The 19,526-nt window shown below is 44.9% G+C and overlaps 1 protein-coding gene across 6 annotated transcripts in view; it reads right to left on the minus strand.

Annotated features, from left to right (window-relative positions):
* Positions 1–894: 894 nt before the first annotated feature.
* HPCAL1 (hippocalcin like 1) overlaps positions 895–19,526 on the minus strand; it is a 78,295-nt gene continuing 59,663 nt past the window's right edge. For all 6 annotated transcript variants that reach the window (XM_057431821.1, XM_057431823.1, XM_057431819.1 and 3 more), the window contains 3 exons: positions 6,449–6,851; positions 5,179–5,284; positions 895–2,098 (listed from right to left, as the gene is read on the minus strand). In XM_057431821.1, the coding sequence (XP_057287804.1) occupies positions 2,001–2,098; positions 5,179–5,284; positions 6,449–6,826 (582 nt within the window). In that variant the 5' untranslated portion in view covers positions 6,827–6,851 and the 3' untranslated portion in view covers positions 895–2,000. The remainder of the gene's footprint in view (positions 2,099–5,178; positions 5,285–6,448; positions 6,852–19,526) is intronic.

Raw genomic sequence — 19,526 nt, forward strand, 5'->3', positions numbered from 1 at the left:
AGTTTGCTTTTAAGCTGGGCTCAGCCAGGGAAAGCAGGCAGGCTCCTGATCAACCTCCCCTTCAGGGCTGCACTCATCAGCAGGGTGTCGTGGTTGAAAGGACTGTTGGTTTAATAGCTCACATTTGAATTTCTAGGAGATAAGGGTGAACATGCTTTTCTGCTTGGCAGCACTGACATGTATTGTAGACTAAGTCTGACCTAACAACACATTCCCATTTGGATATTGCAACCAACTTTTTTTAACATTAAAGTTTAACACCCAACCACTATTAGGTCATTGTATACAGCAAAAAATACCTCAATTTTTTAATATCAAAGAAGTTTTAACACCTAACCACTAACTAGCAAATCCTGCACAGCAAAAATCCCTTAATTACATCCTTAACATTAACCTCAGGCCAAATCATTTGTTGATAGTTTAATTTGCAGAGAGGACAGGCTTAAAGCAGCTACCTGCCAACCTGATGAATGTGGGGAAAACTGCTTTTCATGCTACTAATGTCAAATGTTATTCCAACAGCACAAACCCAGTACCTGACAGGATGGAGATACTTTTAGTTTGCAAATTCATGGTCACAAGAGCCTGGCTAATGGGGCTGGCAGCTTTTCCTTTATCGCCTTAAGCTCCTCCACATCCATCAGAAACTGAGCTGTCACCTTCCTGCAGTCTTCTCCAAGGAGCTGCCTCCAACCAGGACCCAGCTGGGATTGAGCAGGGTCCCACAGGCACTAACACCACTGCAACAGCGAGCTCCCCAAAAAATCCTATGTACTTACAAGGTAATGTGTCTCAGACAAAACAGGGACATGTTGGGCAAGGAGCTGGCCTTGTCCTTCCCCTAAATGTGTGATGCTAGGAACTTACTGCACGGGTTAGACCAAGACAGGGAGAGACAAGAAAAGTAGTCTTTTATTTCAATTAATATTTCTTGGCATTAGGCAGATATTAAATAACACTGGAATGCACAAGACTATTAACATATTGACAGCAAAAGGGAGGAGGTGTAGCCAAGTCGAGAACAGCAGTGCGAGTCACGTCACCTTGGGGCACTCAAAAGCCATTTAATGCAGCGACCACCAGAAAGTAGGACTCCACTGAGAAATACAAAATGAGGATGAACTCCTTTCAGGTCTTTTGTTAATACAGTAACATTGGAATGATTGACAGTAAAAATGAACAAATATTTGCATTCAGGAATTAAACAGAGTAAAATATCCACGAACTGCTAGTCATGCATTTCTTTTGGAACAGCAATTTGCTAATGCATAAATATCACAAAAAAAACAATCTCCAAGATTTGAATAAATCACAGACATCTAGAAGAAACAAGGCTTGAATTCTATTTTACGCCTTAAATAGATGACCTAAATAGTTAAAATTTTACTTCACCATATATATATAATTTATATATATATTAAAAGAAAGTAAAGACCATTAGATAAGTGCAAGCAATTTTCCTCAAAAAGAAAACTGGAACCATGCCCAGGAAAGCTGTTTTTTTTTTTTTGTTTTGTTTTGTTGTTGTTTTTTTTTGTTTTTTTTTATAACTTTCTACTCCATTCAGTCCGTTGTTTTTTTTAACTTAGTAATTTCTCAAGCAAAATAAATTATCTACCATCTGCTTTGTCGCGTTAAAGTCCTACCTAGCATCTTCTTAGGAACTACTTCTTACGGCCTAAGTGAAGTGGTATCTCACCAGCGGTTTGAACTCTTTTGCAGCTGCATGTAAACATACCTTTAGATTAATGTTTAAACTGTGAGGAGTGAATCGTAACGTTACAGGGAAGCAGGAACGGAGCTGCCGAAGGAGAGCTGCACTGGTGTTAGTGAGGGGAGCGAGCGCTGGTTCGCTCGGACACACACACACACGCACGCACACACATCTGGCAATGGGGTTTTATCCGCGAGGTGTGGAGGGGTGTTTGAGAAGGCATCCATTTGCAAGCAAAGCTTGAAGGACACAAGCCGAGATTCTCTGTACACACTGTCCCCTTTCATTAGAATTGACTCGCGCTACTGGGGTCGCACTGTAACAACCGCACAATGGAGGGATCGCTCTTGGCACCTTTGATGAACTCTTCCAGTGACAGTTTACCTGAAAGGGAGGAAAAAACAGAATGAAAATCATTCCTGGAAACTCAGTTGTTGCTGCCACCATTGCTGCAGCTTAAAAAAAGCCCTCCGCACTGAAGCAACATATGTATATTTAATCTATCACAAAGACATCGAGGGGAATTTAGTGCAATGCACAGCAGCCAAATCCAACTCAAGCCCTTAAGCCCAGATGATTTTTTCTTCTGCAAAATAACCTAGCATAATAATTGTTTTTTTATTTAAAAAGACAGTACCAAATATAAAACCAACTGTTCTAATATCACTTGGCAGCTTTTTGCCCAGAACCAAACTACACAAATTGCATGACACATGAACACAAAGTATGGTACCTGAACACATGCAAGCTTTGAAAATGATGCTTATACTAGTATGAAATTTTAAACCTAGATATCCCAAATCTCTCCACTTTGCCCCCTTCTTTGTTGTGACATGTAGGGCTGAGCAGCAATGGCTTCTCCTGCATCTCCAAAGTCAGGCTGGACAGGGCTCTGAGCAACTTAATCTAGTTGCTGTCCCTGCTCACTGCAGGGGGTTGGACTAGATGACCTCTAAAGGTCCCTTCCCACCCAAACCATTCTATGATTCTACAAGCCACTTGCTGTGTCCTGCTGTGTATATAGGAACAGGACTGGTTTCAAAAGGCAGCAGGAAAAGCCACCCTTGGTGGAGCTACCTATTGCCATGTACTGTTCCTGAGCGGTTTTGGGTTTACACATCTTCAGTTTAGGTCAGATGTACTGACTTGGACCCTGTAACAGTCTGCAAGTCTGAAAAGGTGATCTCTGGAGAAGAGACCATGAGGAGCAACTGCCAGTCTGGCATCCAACAGTCCCATGGCACAGCATGGCACAGCATGGCAAAGAGGAAAGTTCCCATCTGGTCTTCCAGACCTCATCCAGGGGTGATCCAGCCTTCTGGCAGGTTCTTCCCGAGTTCAGAAGCAGTCCCCTGCACAAATGCCATCAGAAACCCGGGAGCAGTTTCTGCTTTCCCTGCTATCACTAACACTCTCCTGCTCCTGCACTCTGAGCCATGGCAGAAATGAACCATAGCAACATTAATGAGAAATGAAACAGTTTTCCCTATGAACCAGAGGAGACAAGCATTTTTGGCATCCCTGACACCATATCCAGTGATCTCCCATCTACCTTGTGCTCCCAGCATGACCTACCCACACTCTCACACAACACCGCAGGGCCACCATTACCCAACCCAAACTGCTCTGCTTGAGGCAGGCAGGACCCATGGACAAACATCTGGCACTTGGTAGCTGTCTGCTGCCACTTTTCGCCATGTGTCCCTGAAGAGAGGGAAGCACAAAGCTCATTGTGGCGGTTTTCACCAGCCCCCAGATGCTCCCAGCCTGCAGGAGGACGGGGAGAGGACTGAGCTCAGTGGCCAGCACCCAAATCAGGTCAAACAGGGAAGAATGAGCAAACCTTCCTCTTGTACAAATCACAGAAGCTTAAAAACCAGTAGCACACTTCTGTCCTAATTTCCTACTTTTAACCTAATAAAAAACCAAGTGGTTTTTTAGTTTTTATCAGCCCACAGGAGTACTAGTAACTATCAGGACATTTATCAGGACTAGCAGGTCAGGTTGGACAGGGCTTTGAACAACCTGGTCTAGTGGAAGGTGTCTCTGCCCATGGCAGTGGGGCTGGAACCAGATGTTCTTTAAGGTCTCTTCCAACCCAAACCAGTCCATGAGTCTATGATTCTGTGATTTATTAGATTCCTCCTCTCCTTGCAATACTCAAAAAAAGCAAAGCACAAATCAAAATCTACTTGTGATGTCTGACAGTCAAATGGGGAAGGGGAAACATTTCCATCCACCAAGGGCACATAGGCTTCTCCGTGCACAGCCACTGCATGGCCTGCAGGGGATTTCCCTGGGAATAGGATGACTTTAGTTGAGCAACAAAGTGCAACGGATGTATATATAGCAGGTTTTGTGACCACTATGTTGCACATCTGCATGAGCCACTTCTTTCTGCAGAACAAAAATATTTTAATCATGTTATTTTAGGGCCCTCCACATGTGAAGTCAGGGGATGAAGCGCCAGTTTTTATGAAGTCAACAGTAAAAATACTCGAGGACTTCAGAAACGCCAGGAATTTGCCCCAGGGACTGCAGCAGCAGATGCCAAAACGCAGCCTTAAAATTCTCTTAAAGACCTTTCTATAGATAAGATCGTATTTTTCCAGGTCTTCATATCTCAGTGCTAAACCACATTTTTGCCCCTGCTGAGCACATCAGTAGGATACAGCTCCTAATTCTGAAGTGGGCAGCTGCCATGTCGGGTGCTGCTGGGGTAATTCCCAGGGAAAGCTCCACCTCAACTGGGACAAGAGGAAACATGTCAGCAGGTTGATGGGCAGAGGAAATTGCTCAGTTTTGCCTGTGTTTTCAAGCCTAAGGAAATGAGCTAGCTCAGGTGGAGCGGTTGTGAGAGGTACGCTGTCAGATAATTTATCGAGTGTCCGTAACTGGTTTGGGATCTGTTACATCCCCGACACACAATGCTGCAACAGAGCAAACAACTGCAGGTCAGCATGTGACCATGTGCACATGTACACATGCCACAAACATGCACAGAAAGTAAGTATTATGGACCCAGCAGAATTTTTACTTTCAAGTACCCAGCCAGATCCTCGACCCACATTACTGATGACAAACCCAGGAGTGCAACCTGTCAAGGGCAACTGGAGCAAAATCTCATGCCTAGTTCATCCTACACCCAGAGAAATAACCCAAAGATGTTGGAGTCAGGGGAGTTTCAAAGGAGCCTCTGCAGAAGGGGATTTACCCATGAGATGTCTGGGAGGGAATACTCCCCTCCCAGTCCCCAGCAAAAATATCTCATCCACTGCCACTTACACACCCTATTTGTTATGGACTGCAGATGCCCACCAAAGCCAGTCAAGAGACCAGAGGCACTGGTGGGGACAGCCCTGCCCTCTACCCCTCTCCTCAAATACCATCATCTGGTTCTACCAATGCCAGTCTAGAAACTTCTATTCCTAGGGCCTAGAAGGGGGTGCCAGTGGAGATCCTACCATCATTGTTTGTGTCCATCTGTCTGAAGATCTTGTCTGTTCGCTTCTCAGGAGTGGATTCATCTTCCGGCATTTTCATTACTGATGACACCATTTTGTAGATTGCCTGAGCATGAAAAACACAAAAAGGAAAAAAAAAAGATCTAGGAAAAACATGACCCAAATGAAAAAGCATCAGGACTGAGAAAAAGACTTTAAGCCTGTAGCAATAAAACCAGGCAGCTGACCCTGGCAAGCAGCTGCAGGACTTCATAAACCAAAACAAACAGGAATTTCTGACTGCAGCTTTTTTTATTTTTCTTTCCTATATCCATTTGCACTTCAAAAGAAGGTCCCACGCTGCTGGGCCAGTTTAACTGAATGTCAGGGTCTAGATTAATATTCAACCAGGACCAAGCTAAAATACAGGAGGCAATGGTGTGTAATTCTCTTTTCTGCAACTGAGCAAAGCCACTGCCTCTTTGGCTAGCTCTCAGCATACACTCAGTTATGCGTATGCATATGAGGTGAATATGAATATATAGGAATATGGGTTGTTTTTCTTTGTGGAAGGGTAAGGAAACACATTTTCAGACTTACAAGAACATGAATAAAGAGGAGATCTCTTTAGGCTGCCCAAAGTCCAAGCCCTCCTCCTAAATTACCCCATCCCAACCATGAGGACCAACTGCAAGGGCACTGGCTGGGTGCACTACGTGCTTCTCAGTGTCCCTTGCAGTGCACTAGAGACACATCTCAGCTGCAGAGCAGATGGCAACCAGCCCACTGCTGAGGCCAAGCCCTGGCTGGCACATGGGGCAGGGATACAGGGGCTCTGCTCTGCCTGCCCCCCAGTACAACCCATGGGTTACGAGTCCTCAGCCTCCCAGAGACAAAGACATGCTACAGCCTTTCATTCAGAGCTCACATTGACTCAGATTTGAAGTTTCAAAGTATTAATTTTGAGATTAATCAGGTCAGTAAAATTTGTATTTAGGGTTTTCTGATCCCATCAATGTCCCACTAAGAAATCACCAGGGAGACATGCAAGACTTTGCCTGCGGGCCAGTTGCACAAGCACCCTGCTCATGGCTCAGGCCTTTTCCTCACCTGCATCTCACAGATCCCACCATGGACCCCGGTGTCCATTTGGGGATCAAGGGCTCAGGAGCCTCCCTGGGGCAGGAGCAAACCAGCTCAGCACACCTTTCATCTCCAGCTCCGGTTGTCCCAGGGGAAAAAGGTTATAGCAACACAAGTAAAACACAAAAAAGCAGAGACAATGCCTCACCTGCACTATTTCTAGCATTTCCCCACGGCTGATGTACCCGTTGCCATCCAGGTCGTACATACTGAATGCCCACTTCAGCTTCTGTTCCAGTTTGCCCCGAGAGGTGACACTCAGGGCGATGATGAATTCCCTAAAGTCAATCGTCCCATCACCGTTGGTGTCGAAGGTGCGGAAGACGTGTTCTGCAAACTTTGACGCGTCGCCGTAGGGGAAAAAATTCGCATATATCTTTTTGAACTCTTCTACAGTCAAATGGCCTGTGGGGCAATCTTTTAGGAAGCCCTTGTACCACTCCTGCAGCTCATGGTCCGTGAACTCGGTGTTCTCGCGCAAGTCCTGCAGCACCTCAGGACGCAGCTTGCTGTTCTGCTTCCCCATCCTCTTCTGAATCTGGGTTCACTGGCTGCAAAGCAAAAGAGCATCTGCCTGAGCTCCAGCCACTGGAGCCCCAGAGGAGAGGGGCTGGGGCAGACAGAGCATGCTTGGGACAAAAGAGGAGAAAAAGGATATTATAAATCGCTAGGAAAATATCTCATTTCATTTGGCCTCTTTTCCTCCCCTCTAGGCTCTCTGAGTTACTAGGGTGCTGTGGAAGGACAAGGGAAGCTAGTTTGTGAGGGACTATTTGGGAAATATTAATTATTATTTGGGAAATAATAATTGTCATTATTTTGTTTCTCTGCTACAACCACTCCCCTCTATCATACAGCTTGTGACGCCCAGGTATGGATTCCAACTCTTGACCCACTCCAACAGACTGATCTGCTGTGATGATGGCAGTGGCAATGAAAAGTAAATCCATCTATTCAAAAGTGAAAGGAAGTGGAGGTGAACAAGAAGCAGGAAGGGCAGATGGCTCTGTGCCAAATGTGTCTGCGTTGTCCAGATGCTCTTTGAAAACCGTTGGCTTCTGGAGCATCTCCTCCCTTGGCTTATGGAGCATCTCTTCCCTGCATCTCTCCACCCCCAGCAGCCCCACAGCAGCTGGTGCTGCTTGTGGCAACCCGGAGGTCACAGAAAGGTGCAGCAAGGGTAAGCTCAGCACAGCCCATGCTCAACAGCATCATCCTGAAAGATTTCTCCCTCTTCTTCTCAGCTGTGGAAGCTGTGTGAGTAAATGAGTCGCTGTGACAAAAACACTGGCACAAGGCACTTCATCCTTTCCAGCAGATCGCAACCCTCTGCCCTCACGGACAAGCAGAGAAAAAGGCTTTTTAAAGCAAGATGTTCAGCAAAACAACTCCTTTCAGCCTTATTGTGGTTTATACTTTTATATAAGCTTCTTCAGTAAGTTCAATATTCCCCAGTGTGAGCAAAAGGGCATTTTAACCTCAGGTTTTGTCAGGATGTCAGGAGGAGGCTGGGTTTGTCCCCTCCCTTGACAATGGCTGTGATGAGTGGGTGACCACACACTGGTGAGGCTGCCCAGCAACAGGAAAGCTCCTTCAGCAAAATGAAGGATGGTCAGTCTGCACTTAGGAAACAACAGAAAAACACCCCAACAAAACCATAATATAGTTTTGGCTTTTATCCTTTTCAGCCTTTCACAGCTTCCCAGCAATGCCAAACTGAGCTGCAAAGTATGGGGTTGAGCTGCATCTCCTTCCCCAGACTTGAGAAGCTTATTCACAAGCTTTGCACAAAGTCACACCCAAACCCCTGTGACTGGTCCAGCATAAATGACACTCTTCTGCACAGCCCCATCTGCCTGTTAGGCTTGCTTGCAGCCAGTGCAGAAGGCAGGTTAGTAACAGGCCAACATCACACGGCTATTTGGAAACTGCAAGAGCTGAGAAAAGACCAGGAAAAATGTAACAGAGGGTAAGCACTTCCCAGAGATTAAAAATCCCAGGCATGCATAAGAACCTAAGGGAAAAAAAAAAGGTCAGCAAAAAATAAGTTGCTCTACAGCAAAGAGGTTTTCAACAGCTGAATTTAAGTTTGTTTTATTTGTATTCCACTTAGTCTCTGCATCACCTCAGCAATGTAAAAAATCCACATCCTGCTCTGTGGCTTAATGCTCACAACAAAAACCAGCCAGCTGCTCATTAGTTCAATGCATCAGGCTTAATAGAAAACTGTGCTATCATTAGCACTTGTGTTTTCTAGAAAAGCTTCCAGTATGTCAGCTACAAGCTTTATTTTTGTCCATTACACTGCAGTTTTCTCAGGGCCCCTGACACACCTCTGCATGCTCCCAACATACAGAGATGCTACAGCTCCCACAGCTCCCAGTCCCTGCCAGCATCAGCCCTAGGAAATCACTGGGCTGCCTTCCAGTTAAACCACTAACTCCAAGCTGCTCCTACTGCCTCTTCGAATCTCGCCTGCTCCAAATATTCATCTTTGCAGTGCAAGGGGCAGAAAACACAATCTTCTGCTCTGCTGCAGTCAATTTGCAGAAAACAGTGGCTTGGAGCAAATAATGAATAGACCTTGGACCTCTTTTTAAGAGCAGAAATTGTAGCACTGTGTTTCTGTTCTTGAGCAACAAGGTGCCCTTGGTGAACCCCTTCACTTCACGATGCTCGGGTGCTTTGTAAGAACTACTGTCCAAATACTGCCAAAAGCAGTCCCTGCCTTGACAGCCAGTGTCTCCGACTCCTGGAAGAGGAGCAGGAGGACAAACGGCAAAGCCTGCTTAAAGCAGGAGCCAGACTAAAGCAGAAATAACCTCAGCTTTAATCATGCACAGGGTTAAGGGACTGTAAAACTTTCAAATGGTTTGAAAAGGTTTAATGCCAGTTCTCTGTGTTCCTATAATACCTTTATTATTCCTTTTCCCTTTAAAATAGAGGCCCCCAAATAAGAGAGAGGTAAAATGTTATTTTCATTTATTAGATTTCACTACTTCTACTAGTGGTAAGACGTATCCTGTTATTTGGATGGATGCTCATTTAATATCAGCTTCAAAAGCTTTATTTTCAAGTAGTCTTTGCAGTCAACAAATTACAGGTTATTTCAACCCTTTCCCCCCTTTTACATTGTTTTCTATCAGAAAAGTAATGTGCAATGCTCTGAACATAATCCTTTTTTGCATATGAGCTTTCTGAAAGGCTTCATAATGCGTTCAGCCCAAATGTAACCCTGCAGTGGTTGCAACCAATTTGTTACAAATAATTAAATAACCAACATTAACATTAATTTATTAAAGCCCATCTAAAAAAAAACAGCTTCGATGTGAATCGTGTTGCTGGTAGCTCCTCCAAAATGAAATGCCTAAATATCTCATTAATCATGACAGCAACCCCTGCTGCTGGCATCCAACTGACATTTCATTCGATTGCTATAAAACGCTTTCATCAAATCACTTTCCAGAGGCTCAGTGGCTGCTTTAGCCACAAGACCACTTGGAGGATTGCTGCTAATGAAAATCGCAGGGAGCAGGTTTGGGATGCTCAGGTCAGTCCTGTGATTAGGACTGTGGGGTGTTTTTTTAAGGAGCCTGTACCAGCCACATCATTCACTGCAGTGGTTGTAGAAGGCAAGGGAGGAGGGATATCCTTATACCCAGTGTGGCCCCAGGTCTGCTTGTCCTTCAATTGTGATCAAGCCAGGGAGAAATCCAGGGAAGCAATGCCACATACATAGCAATGAGGTCCATGCCTGCTTAGTGTGGTGAGCAAAAACCCTCAGAGCACCAAGCACTATCATGGCAGCAACAAAAATAACCACAGGAATACCCTTGAGGTGATCAGAAAAGGAAAGGTTGGAACTGTAACTGCAAACCAGTAGACGTCACAAGTGTACCACTGCTCATGAAAATGATACTCAGTCATGATGGGGAACAGGGAGAAATGCAGATGCATTATTGATCCTGTTTCACACCAAAATTTTTGTTAAAATCATACAGGGCTGCTGCCTGCCCGCAATAAGCTCAGTTTCCATCAGAGGTGCCAGAGAAATCCTACCTGAATATATCCTCTGTCCTTCCAGGATCACTAAATACAAGCAATAATCTCATAGCAAAAGCCTAGTAATGAGAAAAAAGGTCTTTCAGTGAAGTCGAGACGCACACCCATGTCCTGGTTTCAGGTGGGATAGAGCTAATTTTCCTCCTAGTGGGTGGTACAGTGCTGAGGTTTTTTTGCTTTAGTCTGAGAATAGTGCTGGTAACACACTGATGATTCAGTTGTTGCTCAGTAGCACTTAACACTCATCAAAGACTTTTCAGTCTCTCACACTCTACCAGCGAGGAGAGACAGAGGGAGCCAGAGGAGGGCAGAGACAGGACACCTGACCCAAACTAGCCAAAGGGGTATTCCATACCACAGCACGTCATGCCCAGTATATAAACTGGGGGGAGCTACACGGAAGGTCCAGATCCCTGTTCAGGTCAGGGTGGGCATCAGACAGCAGGTGGTGAGCAATTGTAGTGCACATCACTTGTCTGTCTTGGGACTTACTTCTTTTTGTTGTCTCCCTTTGTATTCCTCCCCTCACTTCCCATAATTCTTACACTGGTCTTAACATACAGGTTTTGCCTTCTCTGATTCTCCTCCCCGTCCCACTGGGGCAGGAGGTGAATGAGTGAGTGAGTGACTGGCTTCATGGTTCTTAGTTGCTGAGTGGGGTTATACCATGACAACCAGCTATGCAGCAAGCACTAGGGTGAGTAACTAGCTAGCTCTGAAGCAACTGAAGTAGCAATTTTCTGTTTTTACCGATAGGTGGACTGGTTGTCAGCATCCACACACTGAAGTATTTGAAATACTTCTAACAAAGCTCAGTGCATCCTACTTCCGTGTGAACTCTCCGTCAATCACCAGTTACTGCAGGTAGCAGCATTGTCCGAGCACATAACCCAGACAGCCAGAGACCAACCCGCCTTTTTCACTGCAAACCTCCTGAGGCAAAAGCCCCTTGAACTAACTCCTGATGGGATCCTCTTAGTGAATTAGTCATGGCTGCAAAAGGAAAAATGATTCCAGAGATGCACTTCCTTGTGCAACCCCCCTTGTATACTGATTTAGTGTTAATAAAAAGAAGAAAATTAATGAAATGCTTGTCTGTAGGACATAGGTGCTTTCCAGCAGAGAAAGGCAGTGCACAGAGGCACAGAACAAATATTCTTTGTATTATCTGAGCTATCTCCTTTACAGTGGGAAATCTAGCATTATTTCTCTTGCAGTGCTCATTTATAAAACAGAACAAGCATGTCAGAGATCTGTTGTGGTCCTGAAGCTGTAGCACAGTGCCTCGGGGACTGCAGGAGCCCAAAGCAAATGAACAGCACAAGCCAGGCAGCAAATACTGCTCTAAGTTGGTCTGAAATGCAAGAACCATTCCTAGAGGGGTGAAAGTTTTTTTTTCCTGAAACACCTGAACTGTCAGATCTGTCACTGATGACTTCTGCCTTGGGGTGCAGAAGAAGAGACAAAAGGATTTAGCCCACAGGGACCCTGTGAGCACCATGTTAAGAAAGGCTTTGCTTGAAAACACTATTTCACAGTGACTGCGTCCAAACACTGGCACAGGTTGCCCAGAGAAACTGTGAAGCCTTCATCCTTGGACATACTGAAAACCCAACTGGACATGGTCCTGGGCAGCCTGAGCCTGCCTGAGCATTGGGGTGGACTGGATAATTTCAAGAGGTCCCTGCCAATGTCAACCATTCTGTGCAATAACTTCAGTATCTTTTTCCCATGGCCAGGTGAAGACAAGAGCTATGAAGAGGATAATTCAGCCACCATGCTGCCTTGCTCTGAGGCTGTATTTTAAAAAGTTTGATCCTTGTATTTAAAAGGAAAAAGTCCCCACAAAACCCACCAAAAAACCCACAGGTAGCCCAAAGAAAAGCCTCAGTCACTGAAGATCTGTGGGGCCACACTTCGGGAACACACCCTTACAGAAAAACGTTTTGGGCCTTGTTAGCGCACCACTGCTCACCAACTCAGTCAATGCACAGATGTATTTAAGAATACTCCAGCTCCCGTGGGCCAAGCTGCAAGAGGGAGATGGATTCTTGAGCACTTCAGCTACCAACAAATTCCTGGTGGTAATAAAAGATCACGTAGCAAAAAGGCTGCAAAGTGGGATTATAACGACATCCTCTGGACCATGGTCAATGGGTCTGATCTGAACTGGGAGGGGAAATGTGCAATTACATGGGCCTGGGACAGATAGTGAACTCCAGAGTAAAGAGCAGATTTTGTTACATGTTTTAATGCCAGTATCCTAAGCAACAAGTGCTGCAATAGCGAAGGCGCAGGATACACAGATACGTTGCTATAGATATCAGGTCCTGCCTGGTAAAAGTCATGTGAACTTCTTTCCTGCTCTGTGGCAAAAGCAATGCTGACATTCATACACCAGCTACTGTAGCACCTGCTTCGTCTTCCCAAGCTGTAGACATGGGGTCAAAAGTAATACCTTTCTGATAAAGTTCAAAGCACAGCAAGGAAAATCTTCACCTCTTGAAAACTTAATAATAGAAGCAGCAAGACAAAGGAGAAACCTCAATCAATAATGCTGCAAAAAATTCAAACCCTGCAGAAACGCTGTGGAGTTTGAGATGAGAAAGAGCTGAAGCTCCTTCCTCCGCTGCCTTCGGGGAAACAAAGAGAAACGAAACCTGACAAGCGAAGAACAGACCACACAAAGTAAATGAATGGGCTTTTTACATTTTTCACTCTCAGTGACTAAATCATGCTTTTATTTAAGTAAGTACCACTGCTTACTTGCAACTTATTTTCAAGTTAAACCCTTTCCAGAAGCTTATTAAAAAAGGTGGGTGAAGGGGAAGGATCACCCTCATTTTCAGTTCCAGAACACTCTGTAACAATTCAGGTATGTACACTGAATGTTCCTCCGAGAGGCATAGTGAACTGCTAACAGACCTCGAGCCACCTCACTTTGTGAGTTTATCCATAAACACGTACTCAGGAACTGTGTGGTCTTGAAAACCTGATTGCACATCTGGGATGAAAACCCATTATAGATAACCACCTACCCCTAGCTCGCCAAACAAAGATATAATTACAAGGCTCCAATCCTGCAAATAGCTGTGAGAGGAATATTTCCAGGCTGGCCCATTAATTTCATGGAGTCAGCTGCACAGGCTGAAACCTAAGAAATTCAGTTACAGGTCTCTGGGTTGCTCCTATCTATTGAAGTCACTTTACGTGGGACTACAGTCCTGATTTATATGGAAAAATCAATTAGACTCTGACATCCAGCATCAGTGCATTAACCTGTGAACAATTTTACATTTGCATTATTGGTATGGGGAGAAAAGGCATTTGCAGATGACAGTGGCAACACCTTCCCAGCCACTGCAGTCACTGCAATGAGGCAGGGCACTCTGGTACCCACTGTGCCCAGCAACACCGATCCGCATCACCAGGAGGTGAGGGCAAGGTTAGAAATTTCCTGCAAAGAAGAAACAGAATCACAAAACACCCCCAAACATTCACAATTCATTGCTAATGAGGAAAAACTGAGACCTTTGTTGGGACAATAAAAGTGGTAGTTCCTCCAGGAGCTCTCCATAATGTTCTCCAGCTCAGGCTGGAGAGCTTATTACTGTAAAGGACAAATATTCCCAATGCAATAAGAGTAGCACAGAAATATTTCGAGTAAATTAGGAAATTGGGTTAATTTGGGTGGGAGCAGATTGGGCAGCAATGTAGCTTGTGATTGCAGACAGGAAAAGAAAATCATGAGTGGATCTTCCTCGTCTCCTCCCTTTGCCCTTTCCTCTATTTTTAACGAAGCCAAGCGAGAAGCAACCAACCCTATTTTGTCTTCAGACTCTCTGCAAAGTTGGCAAGGCTTAAAAAAAAATAAATTACAGCCTGTTTACACAATATTACAGAGCAAGGAAAACATGTCAGCACAATGTCTTAGAGCACAAGGTCTTTTTTTGAGGTTGGGCTGCATGAGGAAAACCCCATGTCACATTCTCTGAATATACTATTGTGATATGTAAATCTAAATAAAGCTCTGTGAGTGCAGGCCTGCAGGATAGGGGAAGGGGCCTGTTGTGAACTGGGAAATCAGAGAGAACATGGGTCCCTTTTAGAAAAAGTGAACAGAAATGTCAAAATCAGCACAGGACATTACATTTTTATGTAAGTAAATCCACAGAATTAGCACGGTTGTCACTAGGTTTTCATATGATGCATTTATTTAAGTGATGAAGGTAAATCACAGAATAATTCTCTGCAGAATACCCACAGCTCTGGGAGAAAGGAAGCTGGATTGAATTTTAGAAGAATTAGCCAAAATGCGGCAGTATAAGAGCCAGCCAATGGCACCTGAGCAAGCCCTATGGCATCAGAGCCATTCATGTGGAGAAAACGGACAGTTTGGGGACAATGACACTTGCTAAAGAGACAGTGATGGATGACAATCAGCCCTCAGAGGCTGGGCTGCAAGACCATCCTTGCTGCTAATGATGCCTAAATGAAAAAAAAAACAAACCCAAACAAGCCCAAAATCAGAAGAGATCCGATATCCTCCCCCCATTGCAGCTACTGTGCTGGGATACAGAGGTTGGAGGACTCAAGGGGATTTCAGGATAGCTAATTTGAAACAGGGAAGAGAGTTGTGTTTTTCTTCAAAGAGTGGAATGAATTCTTATTTTATTGTTTTTAAGAAGCCTTATTTCGTATGCTCAGTAAAAAGATGCTCAGAAATGTGGTTTTGGAGATATGCCAACTAGCTGCCTTTAATAAAACTTCAACCAACATTTATTTCAATGCTTGATTTAAAATACTGAAACACTGGTGGGGGGAGTCAACCCAAAAAGAACAACTGTCACTAATATTTTCACCTACCAAATACACAAATATTGCTAACAATTTCTACTACTTCCCAACTTTTTGTTCCAAAAATGTCAAATTAATAAGCGCATTATTGCATTATTTTATTAATCTCGCTTTTTAATCAAGCTTTTCTTTAACTGATCATCACTTCAAAACAGCACAAAAGCCACTGGTTAACCTCCTTGTAAAAATATACTCCACTAAACCAAAGTTCTTCTCAAAACACTGTTCTGTTCAATGGCAACAACCAGTGATAGTAATCTAATTGTTTCACACTGTTATATTCCTGTTTGCTGAATGACAAAAGCAAAACTGAAGTTAAAAATCTAAAAGCAAACCTAGAGCTTAATTTTACTTTATTTTTTTCTTTGCAGAGGTGCAGAAACCCTGTCAAAGAAAAACTCTGTAAAGTAACTACATGAGAACAACATTCCATCCATAAAGAAGAAACCTGGTTCTGCTGGATGCAGCAATTCAGGCATTTGAAGGCCATATCTTCTGCTGGTAGGAATCAGCCCAATCACTATGCTAGCTGAGGGGTGACTGTACCAGCCTCACAGGGATCTTATTCATTTATTTGTTTATTTTTAAAATCACAGAGCCAAAAGTGCAGAGACTACTGTCACATGCAGGAAAGCCACATCCCCAGCATGCATCTTGGACAAGAGCACCACATGAGGTTCATGCTCAAGTTAGTATGCAGTACACCCACGAGCCTTTGTGCCTTGAGATCACAACACCAAACACTCTGTACTAAATTATAGGAATATAATGCTAAGCTGGGATTTGGGAACCCATCTGGGACAATGTCCTGCTGTCTTCTCAGGGTGGCAAGGTCTGCTCATGCCAAGGGATGCTTGGCTGGTGGCTTCCCACAGGCTCCCCACAGGTGAGGGCACATGCGGGTGTTTGCCCAAGGTAGAGCCTCAGAAGTGTGAACGCCAGACACAATGGCCGAAGGGATGAGCAGGACTCTGATTCTCCTCTTAGGTGGATCCTGACCACAAAGCGCCATTTTCTATACCCACTGCAGAGTTAAGAAGGACATCCTTGCTTAATCAGTGGTGATATGACAGACCATCTCTCTGGCCATGCATAACACTCAGTGTTACAAGTAATACCCCCTCTCATCTCTTACTTCAGTTCCCATCTTTAAAAATAGGAGATCTCCAGAAAACAGAAGATACCACATTATTTCGTGACCCGTTCCTACAAAAGCAGTAGAAACACGGGCAACACCCCCTCACTGAGCTGTCAGGGACCGCACTTACTGGACTCCAGAAGACTCCTTTTGACTCCAGAAGACTCCAGAAAAGGGCAAGAAAGCTGGCGAGGGATGTGGAGAATAAGTCTGATGAGGAACAGCTGAGAGAACTGGGGTTGTTTGGTCTGGGGAAGAGAAGGTTCAGGGGGGACCTTATCACTCTCTACAACTACCTGAAAGGAGGTTGTAGTGAGGTGGGGGTTGGTCTCTTCTCCCAAGTAACAAGCGATAGGATAAGAGGTAACAGCCTCAAGCTGCTCCAGAGGAGGTTTAGAGTGGATATTGGGAACAAGTTCTTCACTGAGAGGGTGCTCAGGCATTGGAACAGGCTGCCCAGAGCAGGGGTGGAATTAGTGGTGGACTTGGTAGTCCCGGGGTAATGGTTGGACTTGATCTCAGAAGTCTTTTCCAACCTAGTTGATTCTATGATTCTTTGACTCTCCCAGCAGCTGAGTCCAAGGCAAGCAGAGGCTAATGCAGCAGCACGGCAGGATGCCTCCAGTCCCAGCACATGCGCTAAGTAGCTGCAATTTTCATTAATCCTGAACATTCAACAGTATGATTTGCTTTTAAGTGCATTCACTATAAACTATGCAGAAAAGCAGTATGACTGTCTGTTTCAGACAAAGGCAGTGCCCCATACCAGAGGAGACAGCTGAAGACCCCTTGACCCAGACACACACTGACATTTTCAGGGGCACCAATAACAGCCCTAAGAAAATCCTTTCCTTCTTCTGGCATTTCTGTGTGGCATTCAACACTCAAATGCATATAACCTCAGAAGTAAACCACACAATCAGCACTCAAGACATTACTTTTTTCATTAACCTCCACCATGGGGCTCCATCCCCAGCAGTATCCACACCAAATGTGCTTTTCTGAGAGCTGTGGGTAAGGGCTGCCTGGAGCTGAGCCTCTGTCAGCAGGCTGGGTAAGACAGCAAATGGAAAATCAAATCATGCTGAATTTTATATCTCTAAGTGATGCCAGTAGTGGCCAAATGGGTGTACTTTCCTCCCAACTGGGTATGGTAACAGGAAGGAGATGTGATGGTTGTGAAGCAGGAAGCACTCCAACGGGGGAGGAATGAGAAGAGCTGACCTCCACCTGAGGCATATCCTGTCCCACCGCCTTGGTGCCACATTGGTGATGGTCTTGACTGTAAAAACAGGAAATGAGTGTCTTCTTTCAAAAGCAATGTTGAAGGTGGACATGCATGGGGGGAGAAGGGGGCAAGGGAGAAAACCTACTCCTGATACCACCTTAAGGTCTCTCTCTCAGATGGCACTATCTTAACATTTTTTTAGCAAAGGCAAAGGCAAAGGAACCTAATCAGTAAGATTTTGACATATCAGGCCATGGACAGATAAAGCTCTTCTGGGTCCAGGCACACCAGAATACTGACCTCAGCCACTTTGTGATCTTTTCATTCATTACTCTGACCTCTGAAAAGAACCTAAGCTACAGCTGATACGAAGTACTAGCCAGCTCCACTTCTAACAGGACTACAGAAAACCCTACACTTTCAGTAACTTCTGTGCCTTTCACAAACAAAGATCCACAATAGCCACCATTTCTTTTTAATCTTCCTTCCCCAAGGACATACCTATTTTCTTGGAAATTTCCAGCAACTTTCCTGCCCCAGGAGAAGGTATCCTGCGTGAGAAACCATGTCAACAAGACCCTTCCGTAAGTGCAACATTTGCTTAACATCAACACAATAATTTACCATTTATTTTTTCCTCCTGGAAGGAACAGGAAAAAAGTGTTTAAAGGACGCGGCAGTGGTTAAAAGGAGGGCTATGATGGTGGAGGAATGTGCACTAACTGAAAGTTTCTGAAGTGATGCCTTCTCCTGGGGTGTGCAGACATCATCTTTCAGCACACAACAGCGAGGCCACTTCCTTTTGCCTTGAAGCTTGTGAACAGCATTTTGTTGGCAGTATGAATGTTGAAAAGGGATGGCCAACTTATGTACCACCCTCAGAGCCAAGGGGAGTCTGCTCTGAAACTGATGTACATGTTTGGTGTCACACTGGCATCAGGGAAGACGTTCCTGGCAGAGGAACGTGAAGCTTTATCTGCTCAACTGAAGGCAATCTGGACCACGGAGGTACCAGGTAGGTCCTCCAGCTGATGCTCTGCCCAGGCTGAGCCTCCCATTCAATCTCTTGTCTCTCCCCTCTGCAAACACAGGCACAATGCTGCTGCTGGACTTTGAGATATGCCAAGCACAACAGAAATAGTCCCACATTTCCTCCCATGCTCTGAAAAGAGTAGGCTATACCTTAAAACCATTCATGTGGTTAACATAATTTTTTTTTTTAGCTGCTTGACCCTCTATCACAGAGATCATGACTTGTCAGACTTATTTTGAAACCTCCCTTAAGTTTCACAACTAAAACATAGCAAGCATCAATCAGGCTTCCAAAGAGAGGTCAATCCCCATATTCCCTCTCTGCAACACCATTTCTAACTGCAGGAGGGGTGGTGGGGCAGGGTGGACAGATGGGCGTTTATATATCCTGCAGTCCAGCTGAAGACAGCCCTCTTTTGGCATTCTGGTGCCAAAAGCTTCTGTTTTGGCTGAAGATGACCCCACTGAACAACGACACATTGCCCCATTATGCTGGATTTTGGAGCAACTCCAAGCAGGGTGGGACTGTAAGGAAGCAGACAAAAGCTTTGGATAGAGATCTACGGGGAGGAAGCGCTTCCTACTTCCTATACTCCACAGAAAGGATGAAGGCTTTAAATAACCCTCCTCCAAGCTCTGCTGAAAACCAAAAGGGTTGCTGCTAGAAGAAAGTCCTATCTGGCCGAGACCCAGATGAAGGCTGCTGGGGGTCTCCCATGGGATGCAGCTGCTCTGCCGCAGCAGTTCTCAATGCATTGGTGGGAAGGGGAAGGCTGAGCTGCCCACAGTCCCATTGTGACCAGCACCATCCAGATAAAAAAGGCCTGTGGAAAGCCTGGGACAGAGCTTTCAGCTCCCCCACCAAAAGTGCAGAGCTAGGATTGTCTGCTGAGAACATCCTCTGCTGAA

The sequence above is a fragment of the Pezoporus wallicus genome, unplaced genomic scaffold (genome assembly GCF_028554395.1).
Source record: "Pezoporus wallicus isolate ANWC-B61680 ecotype Strahan unplaced genomic scaffold, APGP_CSIRO_Pwel_v1 contig_161, whole genome shotgun sequence".
In the NCBI taxonomy this organism is placed as follows: Eukaryota; Metazoa; Chordata; class Aves; order Psittaciformes; family Psittacidae; genus Pezoporus; species Pezoporus wallicus.